The sequence below is a fragment of the Oncorhynchus mykiss genome, chromosome 12 (assembly GCF_013265735.2).
Source record: "Oncorhynchus mykiss isolate Arlee chromosome 12, USDA_OmykA_1.1, whole genome shotgun sequence".
Lineage (NCBI taxonomy): Eukaryota > Metazoa > Chordata > Actinopteri > Salmoniformes > Salmonidae > Oncorhynchus > Oncorhynchus mykiss.
This window is the reverse complement of record NC_048576.1, coordinates 43,703,173-43,725,178: the sequence shown is the minus strand read 5'-3', so window position 1 is coordinate 43,725,178 and position 22,006 is coordinate 43,703,173. Positions and strand designations below refer to the sequence as shown.

At 41.3% G+C, this 22,006-nt stretch overlaps 1 protein-coding gene across 1 annotated transcript; it reads right to left on the bottom strand.

The window, feature by feature from the left end:
• Nucleotides 1-63: 63 nt before the first annotated feature.
• LOC110537636 (sodium- and chloride-dependent GABA transporter 2) lies at nucleotides 64-16,844 on the bottom strand. Its single transcript, XM_021623821.2, has 14 exons — nucleotides 16,116-16,844; nucleotides 8,007-8,141; nucleotides 7,641-7,781; nucleotides 7,418-7,505; nucleotides 6,136-6,268; nucleotides 5,831-5,965; nucleotides 5,589-5,692; nucleotides 5,315-5,439; nucleotides 4,766-4,878; nucleotides 4,382-4,519; nucleotides 1,731-1,833; nucleotides 1,050-1,150; nucleotides 666-836; nucleotides 64-262 (listed from the first exon to the last, which is right to left on the bottom strand). The coding sequence occupies exons 1-14, from the start codon at nucleotides 16,249-16,251 to the stop codon at nucleotides 158-160; spliced, it is 1,728 nt and encodes a 575-aa protein (XP_021479496.2). The 5' UTR covers nucleotides 16,252-16,844; the 3' UTR covers nucleotides 64-157.
• Nucleotides 16,845-22,006: the final 5,162 nt, after the last annotated feature.

Here is a 22,006-nt window from a genome sequence, read left to right as displayed (position 1 = left end):
AACCAAAGCAAAAAAGGCCCTGGCCTATGGAAACACAATTGGTCAGTTGATAAATACAAGGACTGCCACTGCATGAGAGTTTTAATAAACAAGCTTTCAAACAATATCACTGCTAATGCCCAGCGCATAGCTGTCTCCTTAATAAGCAAAATGAAGCTCATATGCGGTTAATATCTTGCAATGTCTCCATTTCTGAGTTTTGGCATTTCCCCTGCCGGGTTAGAGGGAGGTCATCATCAGGGTGACAAAGGACAGCCAAGCGCTAGTAAAGAAAGAGATTGAATAGGTTAAACTATACTTACATATGCAGCCTTGTTTCACACTTGCATCAAACCATTTTGTATGTGTAGTTTCATTCACACCTGATGAATTTTCACAAGCCAACGCTAGTATTAATGCAATATTACCCAAAAGCACCTGACTGGGTAAGTAGAACAAGGCCTTAAATGCCAGAATTGGTGTCCTTTTAAATAAGAGTATAAGTCTCTGCATCCCGTTCTATATAGTATTTTACAAGAGTGGCAGGGTAGCCTGGTGGATCGTTGGGCTGGTTTGAATCCCAGAGTTGACTTGGTAAATCTGTGCCATTGGACAAGGCACTTAGCCCTAATTGCTACTGTAAATCACTCTGGATAAGCGCATCTGTATTTGACTTAAGTACAAACCTGTCTGAGGCTGCCTGTGCCAACGCAGATCTTGCCAATCCCCCACAGTGGCACCAGGAGGATGGAGGAGAGGGCCATGGCCCAGCCCAGTGCATAGGCCCAGTCTGGGTACATGTACCAGCGGTTAAACTTGAGAGGCTTATAGTCCACCATGTGTAAAATAAAGGAACTCTGGGATGATATGAAGGAAAAGCAAAGCACCCAATGAGTAAGACCTAGACTCAAGCCATAGCACGGACGATCCACGCAATTTACATGTAAAGGCAATGTTTCAGCGTGGTTGGAGGCTGTATACAGTAATGTTGGTTCAATCAGAAATTACCTTTAAATGTCTAACCATATGTCTACTTTTAAATATTTACCACAAGCACCAATCTAACTCACCAGAGACACAAGTGGGGTGAAGTAACGCCAGCACAGTCTGAAGAGGACACACGGTCTCTGTGCAGTCATGTCCTTAATGGCATCCTCCATGTGATCTGCCCCTGAGGATTTTAAAACAGATTTACTGACAACTCACGCATAGCCACGGGAAGTAGTTTAGGGGTGGGGGTGCTGCAGTCCTTTTTAGTAGCCGCTCATATCCAGAGCAACTTACAGTAGTGAGTGCATACATTTTCATTCTGGTCCCCTGTGGGAATCGAACACGCAACCCTAGCAAAGCAAGTACCATGCTCTACCAACCGAGCCACATCACATCATCATAAACCACTTGATGTTTCAATGTACTCAATTGCTGTATTGTGCAGGTACAAACCTGGATGACCAGCCTATGTACAGACATCTATATCGGTCCACTAATACTAGTAAAGGCCCAGTGCTAGAGAGACACATTTTTTATTCAGATTTCCTTCCCCACGGCTATAAACGCAAGTCCAGGAGACAATGAGAGAAAGGCAGTTTACAAACCAAATGATTACAAAAACTGAGTGGTTGTGTATAGTATAATGGGGCTTTTTCACCACTACAACTCTAGTGCTTGAGATGAAGGCTAAGACTCATGTTTTTCCACCATCGTGGCCGGGGTGAAAAAAAAGTCTGCAGTCACAGTGGATTTACACTTACCAAAGATCCATCCCACTGCCAGTGACTCAAACACAGCCACAAAGAGAACACATGCTCCGCTGCAGCCGTAGTAATCAATGAGCTGGAACACAAAGATCCCACCCTGTAGATTAGAAGAACCAAAAAATGTCCTTCAGAAATCAAAACTGGATGGTGTTCAGAGATAGATGGGAGAGGTTGAGGGAAGCTGAAGGATGGGACTAAAAACAAACAAAAGACCAAATACTTATTTTCCACCATAATTTGCAAATAAATTCATAAAAAATCCTACAATGTGAGTTTCTGGATTTTTTTTCTCATTTTGTCTGTCATAGTTGAAGTGTACCTATGATGAAAATTACAGGCCTCTCTCATCTTTTTAAGTGGGAGAACTTGCACAATTGGTGGCTCACTAAATACTTTTTTTGCCCCACTGTATATATCTATAAGCTGGAATTAGATGCCTAATTTAACATGTGTAAATATTTGTATGAACATAAGATTCAACAACTGAGACATAAACTGAACTATTTCCACAGACATGTGACAGACAGAAATGGAATAATGTGTCCCTGAACAAAGGGGGGGGGGTCAAAATCAAAAGTAAAAGTCAGTATCTGGTGTGGCCACCAGCTGCATTTAGTACTGCAGTGCATCTCTTCCTCATGGACTGCACCAGATTTGCCAGTTTTTGCTGTGAGATGTTACCCCACTCTTTCAACAAGGCACCTGCAAGTTCCCAGACATTTCTGCGGGGAATGGCCCTAGCCCTCACCCTCCAATCCAACAGGTCCCAGACGTGCTCAACGTGATTGAGATCCGGGCTCTTTGCTGGCCATGGCAGAACACTGACATTCCTGTCTTGCAGGAAATCAGGCACAGAACGAGCAGTATGGCTGGTGGCATTGTAATGCTGGAGGGTCTGGTCAGGATAAGACTACAGGAAGGGTACCACATGAGGGAGGAGCATGTCTTCCCTGTAACGCACAGCGTTGAGATTGCCTGCAATGACAACAAGCTCAGTCCGGTGATGCTGTGACACACAGCCCCAGACCATGACGGACTCTCCACCTCCAAATCAATCCCGCTCCAGACTACAGGCCTCGGTGGAGCACGCATTCATTCGACGATAAACGCGAATCCGACCATCACCCCTGGTGAGAAAAAAACGAGACTCGTCAGTGATGAGCACTTTTTGCCAGTCCTGTCTGGTCCAGCGACGGTGGGTTTGTGCCCATAGGCAACGTTTTTGCCGGTGATGTCTGGTGAGGACCTGCCTTACAACAGGCCTACAAGCCCTCAGTCCAGCCTCTCTCAGCCTATTGCGGACAGTCTGAGCACTGATGGGGGGATTGTGTGTTCTTGGTGTAACTCGGGCAGTTGTTGTTGCCATCCTGTACCTGTCCCGCAGGTGTGATGTAGGGATGTACCGATCCTGTGCAGGTGTTGTTACACGTGGTCTGCCACTGCGAGGACAATCAGCTGTCCATCTTGTCTCCCTGTCGTGCTTTCTTAGGAGTCTGACAGTACGGATATTGCAATTTATTTCCCTGGCCAGCATGACTAAGGCACGTTCATGCAGATGAGCAGGGACCCTGGGCATCTTTCTTTTGTTGTTTTTCAGAGTCAGTAGAAAGGCCTCTTTAGTGTCCTAGGTGTCTTGGAAAGTTCTCGCATGGAATAGCCTTCATTTCTCAGACCAAGAATAGACGAGTTTTAAAAGAAAGTACTTTGTTTTTGGCCATTTTGAGCTTGTAATCGAACCCACAAATGCGAACGCTCCAGATACTCAACTAGTCTAAAGAAGGCCAGTTTTATTGCTTATTTAATAGGAACAACAGTTTTCAGCTGTGCTAACATAATTTCAAAAGGGTTTTCCAATGATCAATTAGCCTTTTAAAATGATAAACTTGGATTAGCTAACACAACGTGCCATTGGAACACAGGAGTGATGGTTGCTGATAATGGGCCTTTGTACGCCTATGTAGATATTCCATAAAACATCAGCCGTTTCAACCTACAATAGTCATTTACAACATTAACAATGTCTACACTGTATTTCTGATCAATTTGATGTTATTTTAATGGACAAAAAAATGTGCTTTTCTTTCAAAAACAAGGACATTTCTCAGTGACCCCAAACTTTTGAACGGTAGTGTATATATACCCCAAAAATATATGAGGAATTGGAAATGTTGCAGACAATTACATTGATGGAAGCCACAATCTGTCTGCAATATTAAAGCTGATCCTATTGATATTCATATGTGAAGTGTAGAATCAGAGATGGAGCACATGGAAGCAATCATACACAATATCACCGAAGATAGCTAGATTAATGAAGTCAGTAAATCAACACTGTGGTCATTGCAACACTTCCAGATTTTTAAATGTTTTATTTAACCTTTATTTAACTAGGCAAGTCAGTTAAGAACAAAGTCTTATTTACAATGACGACCTGCTGTTATGAAACATACTTTACCTTGCAGTCTGGGCCTAGTGTGCACGCCAGTGTGCGGAGGGCAGGACTTTATAATTTACCTCACCTGCACAGAAGTTCTATTTTTTCTTTGACCTTTTCCTTACACTCTATTATGTACAGTTAATCTAAACTCATTATCATTCTGGACATTGTCTAAAACAGTTGATTAGGAGCTAATTCAATGTCTCACCTCTGTGATCAGAGTCAGCTGTATAAGGAAGCAGGAGAGACAGAAGAGGAGCACAAATCCCTCTCGATATCTGGGCCTTCGCAGTGTAACAGGAAATAAGTCTGTGAAAGATGTTATCACTCCCTCCATTATGACAAACTAAAATAAAAAAAGGAAGATAAAAGTGACATCAAGATACAGTACATTGTGGGATCAACACAATCCATTTTTTTTATCAACCCTTGCATGTAGACCACATCCAGCTAACAAAGTTTGGTTCCCAGTACGTTGTGGGAAAGTTGTTGTGGGAAAGTTATTTGTCAAATAACCAAAAGAGAACCTTAAGGGAATGTTACAAGAACATTCTGTGTTGGCTGGGCATGGTCTTTAGGTATGGTAAATAACCTGTGTGTCAATTCCCAGCAGAAGAAGCATAATGAAGAAGCAGACCGTCCAGAGCTGTGGCAAGGGCATCATGGCTGCTGCCTGGGGGAAGGCGATGAATGCCAAACCAGGACCTAGGAGCAACAGTAAACAAGAATGGGAGGAAAATAACATAATAGCTATGCTCTTAGCATATGATACAGATGCAGTTTTTTGTGTGCATGTCATGGCACAGTATGCTACAACATTATGGATCGTTATCAGTGCCAATTCTAAAATGCAATGATGAATTGGAATGTAAAAAGTAGAAATGCAGTGCATGTATCCTCAATTGGAATGTGAAAATTATAAATGTAAATGTTTTAAATGCTCAATTGGAATGTGAAAATGGTAAATGCATTTGTCATTTTCACATTCATATTGAGCATTTAAGCATTGCATTTAAGACACTAATTATAACCCTAAATAATGCTGTGACATACTGAACTGACTGCATCCGTAAAACATTTTGACACGTTTTTAACAAGCACAAAGCTGTAACAGAAGGCCACTGTGACGGCCACACCATACCTGACTCTGCCACCATCGCGACAGAAACACCCTGTTTCTGTGCCATGAATCCCAGCACCGAGAAGACTGCAAATCCAGCCACAAAACTGGTACAACCATTCAGCAGACACAGCCAAAAGCTGTCCCTGAATGGACATAAAATAAAATATGCTAATTATAACTGTGCTCAAACTAATACAATTGGAATAAGTTGTTCTTTATTAAATTCTACATATCCATTGAAGTATAGATGTTTTAAGAAACAAAATGTATTGTTAAAACGGAACAGTCTTACATGTAGCAGTTATTGTTGTATTTGTTGAAGCTTCCCAAAACAGTTTGACTTCCCCGTCCAATACAGTAGGAGAAGAACACCTGCGTTCCTGCTTCCATCCAGACCTGGTTGGCGAGAGATTCATTAGTGCATGTAGAAATTCGACAGCACGAAATTGAGAAGTGGAATGCAAAGACTTGATCATATTTAGCTTGGAACTTGTTCTTCAATGAATGTGCAAATGAAAGGGTGCAAATGTTTACTTGGGGGTCTGCAAGGCGGACTGGGTCTGGATACAGGTAAAACTGAATCCCCTCCCAAGCTCCAGGTAAAGTCAACCCTCTCACCAGCAACACCAAGAGCATCAGATAGGGAAATGTGGCAGTGAAATACACCACCTAATGAAATGGACCAGTATGGACAAAAACAAAACTTACCACCATAGCACAATTACCACCTGTACCTAAACAATCAGATGTATGGTAGTTCCATGGATGTGTGAAGTAATTTAACATTTACTGGTGTAATCATGTGTAGTAGTAAGATATACATAAACTCTTATACAGACCTTTCCTGAGTACCTGATTCCTTTCCAGATACAGAAGTAGCAGACAGCCCAACAGGCGAGGAGACAGAGCATCAGCTCCCATCTTACACTGCCCACCTCTTCAATGCCTCCAGAGATAGCCAACACACGACGCCTGGGGGAGGGCAACAGAAGCCCTGTTTATACCTGGTGACTAGTCAAGCCCGTGCTCTCACTTTTGTTAGTGTTACATGGAACAATGTTGCAAATGTTTGTTTCCTAGATACTTTTGTGGATACAATCTATCAGCCATTTTGGAAACAGTGAATAGCCTAGCCACAGTTTATATTTTGAAGCCTTTGCCAGTGCCACACAGTTAGGTTGGAGATTCGTAACTGCGTCGAGAGGTCGCCTACACATGATAGTCAGCAATGCAATTCATAGAAGCCATGCAAGTAAGATATGTTTTCTATTGGGGACTTTATGTTGAGTCAATATGGTAGACTGCTAGCATTGGAATGCCTGGTCTAATGTATGAATGAAGCCAGAGAGTTAATGTTGTTTTATACAGCTATTTTCACCTGCTTATTTTGTGTTTTTGCATTACTGCAGCATATAAATTGTTATTACTTGTCCGAGTTCTCATATTATTATTTTTTCTTGGGAATTGGGAAATATCGGGATTCTGGTTACCGGCGAACATGCATCCTTTGTTCTGATCTTATCCACATTCTGATTGTGCCCACATTTTTAGACATGCGTCTGTCTACACATGGTATGCTGTTCACTGTGTCCAAATTGTGAACAGATTTCCTAGTCCATGTTGATTTCATAAATGGTGTCACCTGTCAATGATTTTAGAGGTTGGGATAATGATGATTTAAATGGTTTCACTGTCCATATCCATCTTGTAAGAAATCCAGACACAGTGCCTGACTTCCTCCGGAGGTGGTCAGAAAGATCAATGCGCCTTTTAATAATCTAAATCTGTCTAAAAATGTGGGCACAATCAGCATATGGACAAGATGAGGACAAAGGACACATGTTAGCACCAGGTATAAACAGGGATAGAGGAAGACTTTCAGTTCAAGCTACATTTAAGTTGCATCTGAAATGTTACCCTATTCCCTATATCATGCAATACATTTGACATATGGGCACTGGACAAAAGTTGTGCACAATTTTTTATTCTAGGGAATAGGTGCCATTTCAGATACTGTACATCATTTTAGTGTAAGATAATTATTAAAGGGAGGTCTTGCAGAGTTTTCATATACAGTATTTATCTTATGCTGCTTTGTGTTGTGTGGGGCAGGCTACTTACTCCCAGAACTCAGTGGCAGCAGAAGTAGTGGTGATTTTGGAGGTATAGTTGGCAGTATGGTTTAGTGAAGAGAAATCCACACATTGATCTAATCAAAAAGTAATTAAAGTCAAATGTAATTCTCTCCCAAAAACATATATACAGTAACTTTGTGTATGTATCATTGTTTTCTGGTAAAATATAACCTGGTTTACCCCCATGCAGAGAATGTAGGCCTACCAACCTGTGTTCCAGGTGTTACCACAGCTGGCCCAAGGTAGCTGAGAACTGAAAGAGAACACCAGGTAGAATAGAGTCCAGGCCAGGATCACGAGGTAAATGATAGAGTCATAGATCAGGATGAGAAGCTCTGCCCTGCCAACACCTGTGGAGAATTAACAGGTAATATGAGGTGGGACATTAAAGGGATAGTTCACTCAAATTACACAATTAAATATTGGTTTATTTTCTCTGCATAAGTCTTTGGACCAGGAAAAAGTATGGATTGCTTACAGGGTATTGATAACAATGTGTAATTTGGTAATTTGGGTGAATTATCCCTTTAACCTTTTTGCCTGTAGTAGAATGAAGGAGTATAGCAACATCTCACCTTCAGCAAGCGGACATAAGCTCCTCCAGCATGTGACAATGCCCTGTTGGGTGTACTGACCAATTGATGTCTCGAGAAGGAACAGAGGAAGACCACATAGCCCAACGTACAGCAGGTAGGGCACAAGGAAGGCACCTAAGAACAGACATATATAAATATGTATGTTGTGAACTCGCAATATAGGCAGGCTACTAGTGATTTTGTGCCCTACAGACCCGAATCAAGCTCCCTTTTTAACTTATATTCATACTGGTAACTGGTATCTTTACTTAACCCACTTTTTAAAGCAATATAGATCTTTCTATTAACTAAAGGGCCAATGTGGGATATGGGATAAACATTTCAAAATGGTTTAAACAAAAATAAAAACACTTGTTATGTAGTTTCAAGTGTGTGCTTACAGGAATAAAATGAAAAATATGGCAAATTGGTCAATAACTCCTAACAACGACAAAGGCCTAGAACTATACAGTGCCTTCAAAAAATATTCACACCCCTTGACCTTTTCCACATTTTGTTGTGATACAACCTGAATTAGAAATGTATTAAATTTAGATTTTGTGTCACTGGCCTACACACAATGCGCCATAATGTCAAAGTGGAATCATGTTTCTATACATTTTTACAAAGTAATTCAAAAGGAAAAGCTAAAATGTCTTGAGTCAATAAGTATTCAACCCCTTTGTTATGGCAAGCCTAAATAAGTTCAGGAGTAGACATTTGCTTAAGAAGTCACATAAGTTGCATGGCCTCTGTGACCAATAATAGTGTTTAACATGCTTTGTGAATGACTGCCTCATCTCTGTGCACCACACACACAATCATTCGCAAGGAGATTCCTGCAAAAATATTATTTGAAGACTCTGTGTCCAAGCCGACACATAGAAACATGAAAACATTACCTCATTACCTTTATGCTTTCTCTGTAAAAAATATTTCTAGACCCTGCTATAAATCAAGCAGAAAATAGCAAATTATCAACTTCAATGAACAAAATTACGTAGAACATCCGTATTTTACGGAAGTTAAACTCCCATTAATTTTCGGTTGTAAACGAAAGTTGAAAAGTACAGTACCAGTCAAAAGTTTGGACACACCTACTCATTCAAGGGTTTTTCTTTATTTTACTATTTTCTACATTGTAGAATAATAGTGAAGACATCTAAACTATGGACTCATGTAGTAACCCAAAAGTGTTACACAAATCAACAAATATTTTATATTTGAGATTCTTCAAAGTAGCCACCCTTTGCATTGATGACAGCTTTGCACACGCTTGTCATTCTCTCAACCAGCTTCATGAGGTAGTCACCTTGAATGCATTTAAATTAAACAGGTGTGCCTTGTTAAAAGTTCATTTGTAGAATGTATTTCCTTCTTAATGCGTTTGAGCCAATCAGTTGTGTTGTGACAAGGTAGGGGTGGTATACAGAAGATAGCCCTATTTGGTAAAATACCAAGTTCATATTATGGCAAGAACAGCTCAAAATAATCAAAGAGAAATGGACAGTCCATCATTACTTTAAGACATGAAGGTCAGTCAATCCAGAAAATGTCAAGAACTTTGAAAGTTTCTTCAAGTGCAGTTGCAAAAACTTTTCAAGCGCTATGATCAATCTGGCACTCATGAGGACCGCCACTGGAAAGGAAGACCCAGAGTTACCTCTGCTACAGAGGATAAGTTTATTAGAGTTACCAGCCTCAGAAATTGCAGCCCAAATATATGTTTCACATTGTTCAAGTAACAGACACATCTTGTCACGCCCTGGCCTTAGTTATCTTTGTTTTCTTTATTATTTTGGTTAGGCCAGGGTGTGACATGGGTGATTTATTGGGTTTCGACTTGTCTAGGGGTTTTTATTAGATTAATGGGGTTGTGTTCAGTTTAGTTGTCTAGGTAAGTCTATGGTTGCCTAGAGTGGTTCTCAATCAGAGGCAGGTGTTTATCGTTGTCTCTGATTGGGAACCATATTTAGGCAGCCATATTCTTTGGGTATTTTGTGGGTGATTGTTTCCTGTCTTTGTGTTTATTGCACCAGATAGGGCTGTTTCGGTTTTCACGGTTCTTGTTTTGTAGTTGTGTTCATGTTTGAGTTTTCCTATTAAAACCATGGACACTTACCACGCCGCATATTGGTCCTCCGATCCTTCTCGCCTCTTCGTCAGACGAAGAGGAGGAAAACCGTGACACATCTGAACATCAACTGCATGAATCAGGCTTTCATGGTCGAATTGCTGCAAACAAAGCACTACTAAAGGACACCAACAATAAGAAGAGACTTGCTTGGGCCAAGAAACATGAGCTATGAATATTAGACCAATGTAAATCTGTCCTTTGGTCTGATGAGTCCAAATTTGAGATTTTTGTTTCCAACCACTGTATATTTGTGAGACGCAGAGTAGGTGAATAGATGATCCCCACATGAGATTCCCACTGTGAAGCATGGAGGAGGAGGTGCGATGGTGTGGGGGTGCTTTGCTGGTGACACTGTCAGTGATTTATTTAGAATTCAAGGCACACTTAACCAGCATGGCTACCACAGCATTCTGCAGCGATACGCCATCCCATCTGGTTTGCTCTTAGTGGGACTATCATTTGTTTTTCAACAGGACAATGACTCAACACACCTCCAGACTGTGTAAGGGCTGTTTGACCAAGAAGGAGAGTGATGGAGTGCTGCATCAGATGACCTGGCCTCCACAATCACCTGACCTCAACCCAATTGAGATGGTTTGGGATGAGTTGGACCACAGAGTGAAGGAAAAGCAGCCAACAAGTGCTCAGCATATGTGGGAACTCCTTCAAGACTGTTGGAAAAGCATTCCAAGTGAAGCTGGTTGAGAGAATGCCAGAGTGTGCAAAGCTGTCATCAAGGCAAAGGGTGGCTACTTTAAAGAATCTAAAATATTCAATATATTTAGATTTTAACACTTTTTTTGGTTACTACATATTTCCGTATGTGTTATTTCATAGTTTTATTATCTTCACTATTATTTTACAATGTAGAAAATAGTAAAAATAAAGAGGTGTCCAAACTTTTGAATGGTACTGTATTTTACGGATATATTGTATATAAGACGTCTGTTTTTGGTCATGGTTTCTATGGCCAAACTTCTAACTTTAAATATTTTCAGACCCCTTGACTTTTTCCACATTTTGTTATGTTACAGCCTTATTCTAAAATTGATTAAATAGATCCCTCCCTCCTCATCAATCTACACACAATACTCCAAATGACAAAGCAAAAACATGTTTTTAGAAATGTTTGCAAATCTATAAAAAAACAACTCATGTATCATATTTACATAAGTATTCAGACCCTTTACTCAGTACTTTGTTGAAGCACCTTTGGCAGCGATTACAGCCTCAAGTCTTTTTGCGTATGACACTAAAGCTAAGCACACCTGTATTTGGGGTTGTTTCTCCCATTCCTCTTTTTAGATCCTTTCAGGCTCTGTCAGGTTGGATGGGGAGCGACACTGCACAGCTATTTTCAGTACTGCAGAGATGTTCGATCAGGTTCAAGTCTGGGCTCTGGCTGGTCCACTCAAGGACATTCAGAGACTTGTCCCAAAGCCACTCTTGCGTTGTATTGGCTGTGTGCTTAGGGTCATTGTCCTGTTGGAAGGTGAACCTTCACCCAAGTGTGAGGTCCTGAACTCTCTGGAGCAGGTTTTGATCAAGGATATCTTTGTACTTTGCTCTGTTCATGTTTCCCTCGACCCTGACTAGTCTCCCAGTCCCTGCCACTGAAAATCATCCCCACAGCATGATGTTGCCACCACCATGCTTCACCATAGGGGTGGTGCCAGGTTTCTTCCAGACGTGATGCTTGGCATTCAGGCCAAAGAGTTCAATCTTGGTTTTATCAGACCAGAGAATCTTTTCTCATGGTCTGAGAGTCCTTAGGTGCCTTTTGGCAAACTCCAAGTGGGCTGTCATGTGCCTTTTACTGAGGAGTGGCTTCCATCTGGTCACTCTACCATGAAGGCCTGATTGGTGGAGTGCTGCAGAGATGGTTGGCCTTCTGGAAGGTCCTCCCATCTCCACAGAGAAACTCTGAAGCTCTGTCAGAGTGACCATCGGGTTCTTGGTCACCTCCCTGACCAAGCAAGGCCCTTCTCCCCCGATTGCTGAGTTTGGCCGGATTGCCTGCTGTAGGAAGAGTCTTGGTGGTTCCAAACCTCCTCCATATATGAATGATGGAGGCCACCGTGTTCTTGGGGACCTTCAATGCTGCAGAAATGTTTTGGTGACCTTCCCCAGATCTGTGTCTCGACACAATCCAGTCTCAGATCTTTACGGACAATTCCTTCAACCTCATGACTTGGTTTTTGCTCTGACATGCACTGTCAACTGTGGGACCTTATATAAACAGGTATGTGTGTTTCCAAATCATGTCCAATCTATTGAATTTACCACAGGTGGACTACCTGTTACCGTTGCCTCATTTTGTATCACATTCCAATGATAAAACATGTCCCCCCCATCCCCAGTGAAAGTGCGTCCCTAGCCTATGTAATGGAGCATAACCAGATAACATAGGTCATAGGCCTACAGTAGGCCAACTCATATTCTGTTCTTCTGAAATACATTTTTCGTCATGTCATAATGTTTCTTTAGACCTGATTAAAATAAATGATGGATGTATTATTATTATGGTGATATATTAAATGTATTTATTAGACTTTTTAAATGTAGATGTTCCAAAGGTGCGCATCAGTGGCTTGTATGCATTGAGGGCTGGAGATGTTAAACATGTTTATGTTAATTAACGGTCAAATGCCATGAGCAGTCTTTTGCATGACAATAATTGGCTGACAAAATGTCCTAGACTGGACCAAATCTGAACCAATGTTTCACAAGTTTGGACAGCACAGTACAGCAGTAGAGTACATTTGAGTAGAGTACAGTGCAGTACAGTAAGGTAGAGGATAGTTCAGTACAGAACAGCACAGTACATTATAGACGTCTACATTTGGGCCAAATCAAGGCCGGACCGGACCAAATCTGAACCAATCATAGACGTTTATTTTTGGGCCGGACCGGACCGAGGCTCTGCATCTGTCCTCGTGCTCCTAGATCTTAGTGCTGCTTTTGATACCATCGATCACCACATTCTTTTGGGGAGATTGGAAACCCAAATTGGTCTACACTGACAAGTTCTGGCCTGGTTTAGATCTTATCTGTCGGAAAGATATCAGTTTGTCTCTGTGGATGGTTTGTCCTCTGACAAATCAACTGTAAATTTCAGGTGTTCCTCAAGGTTCCGTTTTAGGACCACTATTGTTTTCACGATATATTCTACCTCTTGGTGATGTCATTCGGAAACATAATGTTAACTTTCACTGCTATGTGGATGACACAGAGCTGTACATTTCGATGAAACATGGTGAAGCCCCAAAATTGCCTTCCCTGGAAGCCTGTGTTTCAGACATAAGGAAGTGGATGGCTGCAAATGTTCTACCTTTAAACTCTGACAAAACAGAGATGCTTGTTCTAGGTCCCAAGAAACAAAGAGATCTTCTGTTGAATCTGACAATTCATTTTGATGGTTGTACAGTCGTCTCAAATAAAACTGTGAAGGATCTCGGCGTTACTCTGGACGCTGATCTCTCTTTTGACGAACATATCAAGACTGTTTCAAGGACAGCTTTTTTCCAACATTGATCTAATCCAACAAAATCAGAAACTTTCTGTCCAAAAATGATGCAGAAAAATGAATCCATGCTTTTGTCACTTCTAGGTTAGACTACTGCAATGCTCAAGGTTTTACTGCGAACCTACAAAGCATTACATAGGCTTGCTCCTACCTATCTTTCCGATTTGCTCCTGCCGTACATACCTACACGTACGCTATGGTTACAAGACGTAGGCCTCCTTACTGTCCCTAGAATTTCTAAGCAAACAGCTGGAGGCAGGGCTTTCTTCTATAGATCTCCATTTTTATGGAATGGTCTGCCTACCCATTTGAGAGACGCAGACTCGGTCTCAACCTTTAAGTCTTTATTGAAGACTCATCTCTTCAGTAGGTCCTATGATTGAGTGTCGTCTGGCCCAAGACTGTGAAGGTGAACGGAAAGGCACTGGAGCAACGAACCGCCCTTGCTGTCTCTGCCTGGCCGGTTCCCCTCTTTCCACTGGGATTCTCTGCCTCTAACCCTATTACAGGGGCTGAGTCACTAGCTTACTGGTGCTCTTCCATGTTGCCCCTAGGAAGGGTGCGTCACTTGAGTGGGTTGAGTCACCGACATGATCTTCCTGTCCGGGTTGGCGCCGCCCCTTGGGATTGCCGTGGCGGAGATCTTTGTGGGCTATTCTCGGCCTTGTCTCAGGATGGTAAGTTGGTGGTTGAAGATATCCCTCTAGTGGTGTAGGGGGCTGTGCTTTGGCAAAGTGGGTGGGGTTATATCCTGCCTGTTTGGCCCTGTCTGGGGGTATCGTCGGATGGGGTCACAGTGTCTCCCGACCACTCCTGTCTCAGCCTCCAGTATTTATGCTGCAGTAGTTTGTGTGTCGGGGGGCTAGGATCAGTCTGTTATATCTGGAGTATTTCTCCTGTCTTATCTGGTGTCCTGTGTGAATTCAAGTATCCTCTCTCTAATTCTCTCTCTCTCTCTCTTTCTCTCTCTCGGAGGACCTGAGCCCTAGGACCATGCTTCAGGACTACCTGGCCTAATGACTCCTTGCTGTCCCCAGTCCACCTGGCTGTGCTGCTGCTCCAGTTTCAACTGTTCTGCCTGCGGCTATGGAACCGTGACCGGTTCACCAGACGTGCTACCTGTCCCAGACCTGCTGTTTTCAACTCTCTAGAGACAGCAGGAGCGGTAGAGATACTCTGAATGATCGACTATGAAATGCCCACTGACATTTACTCCTGAGGTGCTGACCTGTTGCACCCTTGACAACCACTGTGATTATTATTATTTGACCCTGCTGGTCATCTATGAACATTTGAACATCTTGGCCATGTTCTGTTATAATCTCCACCTGGCACAGCCTGAAGAGGACTGGCCACTCCTCATAGCTTGGTTCCTCTCTAGGTTTCTTCCTAGGTTCTGGCCTTTCTAGGGAGTTTTTCCTAGCCACCGTGCTTCTACACCTGCATTGCTTGCTGTTTGGGGTTTTAGACTGGGTTTCTGTACAGCACCTTGTGACATCAGCTGATTGTAGAAGGGCTTTATAAATAAATTTGAATTTGAATTTAAAAAACTGTCAGACAGCAAGGTCCATGGTTCATTCAGGGTTGAAGTTAAATGTCTAAGTCAATTGTTAAATGCTCAACATTGACCTAGTATCTGTGTGTTAGAGATTTGTTGACGATGAGTGTCTCCTTTCTAATGCCCACAAAGCTCCAATTCAAACTCCCATTAGACAGCTCTGCAAGCGTTATAATGTCAAAATACGTTTGTTCCTCACCAAATATTACTGTTACTCACTATCTTCATTTACTCCAGTTATGGCTGGTATGTACCTCCAAAAAAGGTCTTAATAAAAAGCCTGAAAATATTCCTAATTGCTCAGTGAAGCTCCATATTTGGTGAGTAAGGAACGTATTTTGACATTATAACGCTTGCAGAGCTGTCTAATGGGTGTTTGAATCTGAGCTTCCTAGCCGTTAGAGAGGAGACACACCATACACACCATAGTCATTGTCGACATCTCTAACACAGATGCTGGAGCAACTTAATGTATAAAAACGACAAATAACACTGTCAAAAATGTAAGGAAAGAAAGGTAGTGTTTTATGTCACATGATTTTTGCCAAATCTGTGAAAACTCCAACTGTGAGAAAGGGTGTAAACAGGTTTTGATTCAACTATGTTCCCCCTTTCAAATCAAATCAAATGTATTGATATAGCCCTTCGTACATCAGCTGATATCTCAAAGTGCTGTACAGAAACCCAGCCTAAAACCCCAAACAGCAAGCAATGCAGGTGTAGAAGCACCTCTTTAAATCTTAATGTTGTAACAATAATTAAACAAGTTACAGATTTTTATCAATTACTTTGTAACAGCCCTAAAAAGATGTCCACTACAATAAATCCTTACTGCCACCCTAATTTATAGAACAACCCATATTGGGGGATTCCCCAAATATAACTCACCTCCACCGTTCTTATAGCAGAGATAGGGGAACCTCCATACATTTCCCAGGCCGACCACGTTACCACAAACTGTGAGGAGGAACTCTGTTTTAGAGCTCCACTGTTCCCTCTTCCCTTCCTGATTCTCCACGTTCATTCTCTGTTTTTGTCCTGTAGTATCCACTGATCTCTAACTTGGTGTTTGCTATTCAGAATATGCTGGAACTCTCGTTGTGTCACCACCCTACCACTGGATCTGTAGTAAGTGAGGAGGATATGCTACTCCTGGGTTCTCTTCCAGTGGCCTCAGTTCAACATCTCACTATGGGACATACCCTCGTGCAGGTCATTCGCTGAAGCCTTATTCAATCACGCCTAACAGGCCAATTAGGGCATTGTGAGTTAAGCCCCACCAGTCTATATAACACCATGCATTGCCCTGGTTCCCCTCATTTTTCGCCTCTGTTGATTCTGAACCTGTTTAAGAGCTTTTTAAAGAAAACCTAGCTCTCAGCTTAACTGTTCCATTTGGTATGGGTTACCACTTCACCTACACAGAGTGAAGTTACCTAAGGTAGCTTGTTAGCAGTATTGTTGTCAGCTAGCTACAGTACCTCTGTAGCCTAGCCTTCACGCAATTAGTGCTGTTAGCTTGCTAGTTCCACTGCTTTAATATCCCGCTAATAACAGTTTTCCACTAGTTTTAGCAACTTCTACTAGTGGGCTCTAGCTCTGTCGGTTCCCACCTTTCAGAGTTGGCTAGCTGAACTGTCGAGTGTCCTAGTTAGCTAACGTCCCCACACATGGTTATAGATAGCAACCTTTGGTCTAACCCCCCCATTCGGTTTGTTTGGCTAACACGAGAGGTGCTGTTTCTTTAACACTAGAAGTGCAGATAGAATATATTAATTTAAAATTGTAATATCTTTGCCATTTTAAGTGTCATGTCCCTGACTTTTCCTAAAGTATATTTAACACACTGATGTTAACATTTTTGTTTGATAAACAGTTATAGCAGGACATGTCACCCCCCCCCTGCCCTTCCTTCACCCGACAGCTGGCTGCCCATCTGATAATGGCCAATTGAAACTACATATGAGCTACACTGAGTATACAAAACATTAGGAACACCTGCTCTTTCCATGACATAGACATAGACATGACATAGACTGACCAGGTGAAAGATATGATCCCTAATTGATGTCACCTGTTAAATCCACTACAATCAGTGTAGATGAACGGGAGGAGATAGGTTAAAGAAAGATTGTTAAGCATTAAGACATTCGAGACATGGATTGTGTGCATTCAGAGGGCGAATTGGCAAGAAAATATTTGAACAGGGTATGGTAGTAGGGACCTGGGGCACCAGTTTGAGTGTGTCAAAAACTGCAACGATGCTGGGTTTTTCATGCTCAACAGTTTCCTGTGTGTATCAAGAATGGTGCACCACCCAAACTATGGAAAGCATTGGAGTCAACATTGGCCAAGCATCCCTGTGAAACACCTTTAACACCTTGTAGAGTCTATTCCCTGATGAATTGAGGCTGTTCTGAGGACAAAAGGGGGTGCAACTCAATATCAGGAAGGTGCGACTAATGTTTGGTACACAGTGTATATCGAAACAAATTTCACACATGTAATAATAGATGTAGCCTAAAAACAAGATTAAATTGACAATAGTCTGATGGGTGGCAATATTTAAAATGGTTAAACTGTGAATGAAGAGACATCTATTGAATAAACACATTCATTTTCCATTCCAAATTAAAACCTGCTGCTGGTCGAGCTCATGAGCTAGGCCTATCTGAGCTGGATCAGTCTGTGCTGACGTGTGTGTGTATGTGCGTGTGTGTGTAAATTATGTATATGGTGTAGGCCTGTGTAGGTATCTGAGCTGAGCCCCACCGCCTACACTTTTGATCTGATGTCACCACTACCGACTAATTAATTTGCCGTTTTTGCAGATTAAAAGTGTTAGAGATAGTAATGTATTATTAGTTATCTTGAAAAATGTGCCATGACATAGCCAATAAAAATATAGCACAACTTTGTATTTCACCCCATCTCATAACCAACCGTTTGGAAGTTTTGACATCCTTGGAGTGAGCTTCTCTTCTTCTCCTGCTTCGACCATGCAGTGCAGGTAGCAAAAGTGATTGCTGTCCTCATTATGTAATTATGAACTTTAACTTGTATACAGGGTTGGGGAGTAACGGATAACATGAAATCCATAACATGTAAGGTATTACAAAACAACTGTATCTGTAATCCGTTACATTACCAGCAAAAATATTGTAATTAGATTACAGATACTTTTGAAAAAGTAGATGATTACTTCAAGGATTACTTTGAAATTCAGAAAGGATGTTTGCGGGAAAAAATATTTTGACACCTGTTTTCTCAGTGACATACAAAGCAGCATTGAAAAAAGGCGCAAATTTAAGTTTGGTTCACCCGAGTGAGTCTGACCACAAGTCAGAGACAACTTTTATGACAGAGCAAATGGATTTGATGGATCGCCGGAAAAGAGCAGGAATAAGCTTTTGTAGGCTACAATCCAAGGTATGTCTTCCAATGGTACGACTGCTGTCGGAAATTCCAAAGATGATCCAATTTTAATAAACGCTTGGAGGTAAAGATGACAGCAGTGGTGTAGTCTGCGGCGATACGGCTATCACTTATTATTGATATCTACATTGCATTGATATGAATCCCACTGCTGCTCTCATTTAGATATTTGCGCCTTACGGATTTGTGGTTGTTGTAGATGGCTGTTCACAAATCTAAATCTGTATTTGAACCCAATAATATGGTTGAATTCAAGAAGATTAAACTGCCTATCAATCATTGTTTTTGAAACCAGTGGACAGCTAGTGAAAAATGTGCTCTTGCAACAGCTGCATTGTGCGGATCCCAGCCTATGGAATAAAAGTGGGGCTTTTATTGCTCAATCTAATTCATGCAAATCCATAGGCCTAATGGACACATGCTCAAACTCGCACACTTTTGATTGCCCCTTTATGTCTATCTGTAGTTGCTACATACATTTTTTGACATAAATTATATATTATAACTATATAATATAATTTATATGTACAAACATATATGTGTATATATATATATTTCTACAATGTAGAAAATAGTTCAAATATATATATATATAGTTTTAGAACACCTACTCATTCAAGGTTTTTATTTTATTTTAACTATTTTCTACATTGTAGAATAATAGTGAAGACGTCAGACTATGAAATAACACATATGGAATCATGTACTAACCAAAAAAGTGTTAAACAAAAATAAGTATTTGGTCACCTACAAACAAGCAAGGTTTCTGGCTCTCACAGACCTGTAACTTCTTCTTTAAGAGGCCCCTCTGTCATCCACTCGTTACCTGTATTAATGGCACCTGTTTGAACTTGTTATCAGTATAAAAGACACCTGTCCACAACCTCAAACAGTCACACTCCAAACTCCACTATGGCCAAGACCAAAGAGCTGTCAAAGGACACCAGAAACAAAATTGTAGACCTGCACCAGGCTGGGAAGACTGAATCTGCAATAGGTAAGCAGCTTGGTTTGAAGAAATCAACTGTGGGAGCAATTATTAGGAAATGGAAGACATACAAGACCACTGATAATCTCCCTGGATCTGGGGCTCCATGCAAGATCTCACCCCGTGGGGTCAAAATTATCACAAGAACGGTGAGCAAAAATCCCAGAACCACACGGGGGGACCTAGTGAATGACCTGCAGAGAGCTGGGACCAAAGTAACAAAGCCTACCATTAGTAACACACTACGCCGCCAGGGACTCAAATCCTGCAGTTCCAGACGTGTCCCCCTGCTTAAGCCAATACATGTCCAGGCCCGTCTGAAGTTTGCTAGAGAGCATTTGGATGATCTAGAAGAAGATTGGGAGAATGTCATATGGTCAGATGAAACCAAAATATAACTTTTTGGTAAAAAAAACTACTCGTCGTGTTTGGAGGACAAAGAATGCTGAGTTGCATCCAACGAACACCATACCTACTGTGAAGCATGGGGGTGGAAACATCATGCTTTGGGGCTGTTTTTCTGCAAAGGGACCAGGACGACTGATCCGTGTAAAGGAAAGAATGAATGGGGCCATGTATCGTGAGATTTTGAGTAAAAACCTCCTTCCATCACTAAGGGCATTGAAGATGAAACGTGGCTGGGTCTTTCAGCATGACAATGATCCCAAACACACCGCCCGGGCAACGAAGGAGTGGCTTCAGAAGAAGCATTTCAAGGTCCTGGAGTGGCCTAGCCAGTCTCCAGATCTCAACCCCATAGAACATTTTTGGAGGGAGTTGAAAGTCTGTGTTGCCCAGCAACAGCCCCCAAACATCACTGCTCTAGAGGAGATCTGCATGGAGGAATGGGCCAAAATACCAGCAACAGTGTGTGAAAACCTTGTGAAGACTTACAGAAAACGTTTGACCTTTGTCATTGCCAACAAAGGGTATATAACAAAGTATTGAGATAAACTTTTGTTATTGACCAAATACTTATTTTCCACCATCATTTGCAAATAAATTCATTAAAAATCCTACAATGTGATTTTCTGGATTTTTTTTCTAATTTTGTCTGTCATAGTTGAAGTGTACCTATGATGAAAATTACAGGCCTCTCTCATCTTTTTAAGTGGGAGAACTTGCACAATTGGTGGCTGACTAAATACTTTTTTGCCCCACTGTATATATGGCCACCTATGTATATGGCCAATATACCACAGCTAAGGACTGTTCTTATGCAAGACGCATCGCAGAGTGCCTGGACACAGCCCTTAGCCGTGGTATATTGGGCATATACCACAAACCCCCGAGGTGCCTTATTGCTATTATAAACTGGTTATCAATGTAATTAAAGTAGTAAAAATAAACATTTTGACATATCCGTGGTATACGGTCTGATTTACCACGTCTGTCAGCCAATCAGCATTTAGGGCTCTAACCACCAAGTTTATAATTAAAAATGACTAACTGATTGTTTCAATCAAAACTACTAAAACTATTGCTGATGGTGAACCTAAACAACCAAAATCTAATGTAAATTCCAATCAGCATGTAGGCTATAGCCAGATGAGAGTTGTTTCTCCTGGAGGTAGTTTAGGTAACTTTTATTCCAGTAAAACGCCATTTTCAACAGCACATTTGATTTAAAAAAATAACCTAGGAAATTAAGTTGCTTGTCACTCAACTAATAAAGCCTAATATTGCGCAAGCCATTTTACAAACATTTGAATGCTGGAGGTAACGCGCAGATGTGCCAGATCTGTGCGCCAAGCTGTGCACAGTGTGCAGTTTGTCTAGGCTGCTGATATTGCCTGGGGTTGTTCGGAATGTAGATCGATGACTGTCAACCGGTTACATGATTAGTTAGATAATGTAGGAGAGTACACAAGTAATTTAAGCAATACATTTTAGTGAATTGGCGATTCGTTACGTTAGAATCGATTTCCTGAGCAATGCATACTACATTTGAATCGGTTTGAGGTCCCACAGACCGATGCACTCGTATTTTAAAAATCTGAACGGGGACTGATGTGTATTGGTGAATCTCTATCATAATGTTTCTTAAGAACTGCAAAAATAAAACAATAATGGATTTCTTTGTGATGGATTTAACATTTGAAGGGTGGTATTTTTGTGTTTTTTGTTTTTAACATATAGTCTGAGTAACATAAACTAATGAAAATGCTATTGTATTCTTTGAAATATATATGCTTTGTAACCTAATGTTATCTAAGAATTTCATAAACACAACCAAAGTATTATTTTTGCGACAGCATAAAAATGTATTTATTAAACTTCTAAAATGTAATTGGTTCAGAACGGGATGGCTCGAGGCCAGGCTTTTCTAGTGTTAAAGTGGGTTGCCCAACCATTG

Bases quoted from the DNA above. Each gene is read 5' to 3' on its own strand.
- LOC110537636 (XM_021623821.2), bottom strand. From the start codon at position 16,251: ATGAACGTGGAGAATCAGGAAGGGAAGAGGGAACAGTGGAGCTCTAAA. The intron at 7,506-7,640 runs GTTGGTAGGCCT...CTTTTTGATTAG, and splicing joins TGGTAACACCTGGAACACAG to ATCAATGTGTGGATTTCTCT. The intron at 5,440-5,588 runs GTAAGACTGTTC...ATGTCCATTCAG, and splicing joins TACAACAATAACTGCTACAT to GGACAGCTTTTGGCTGTGTC.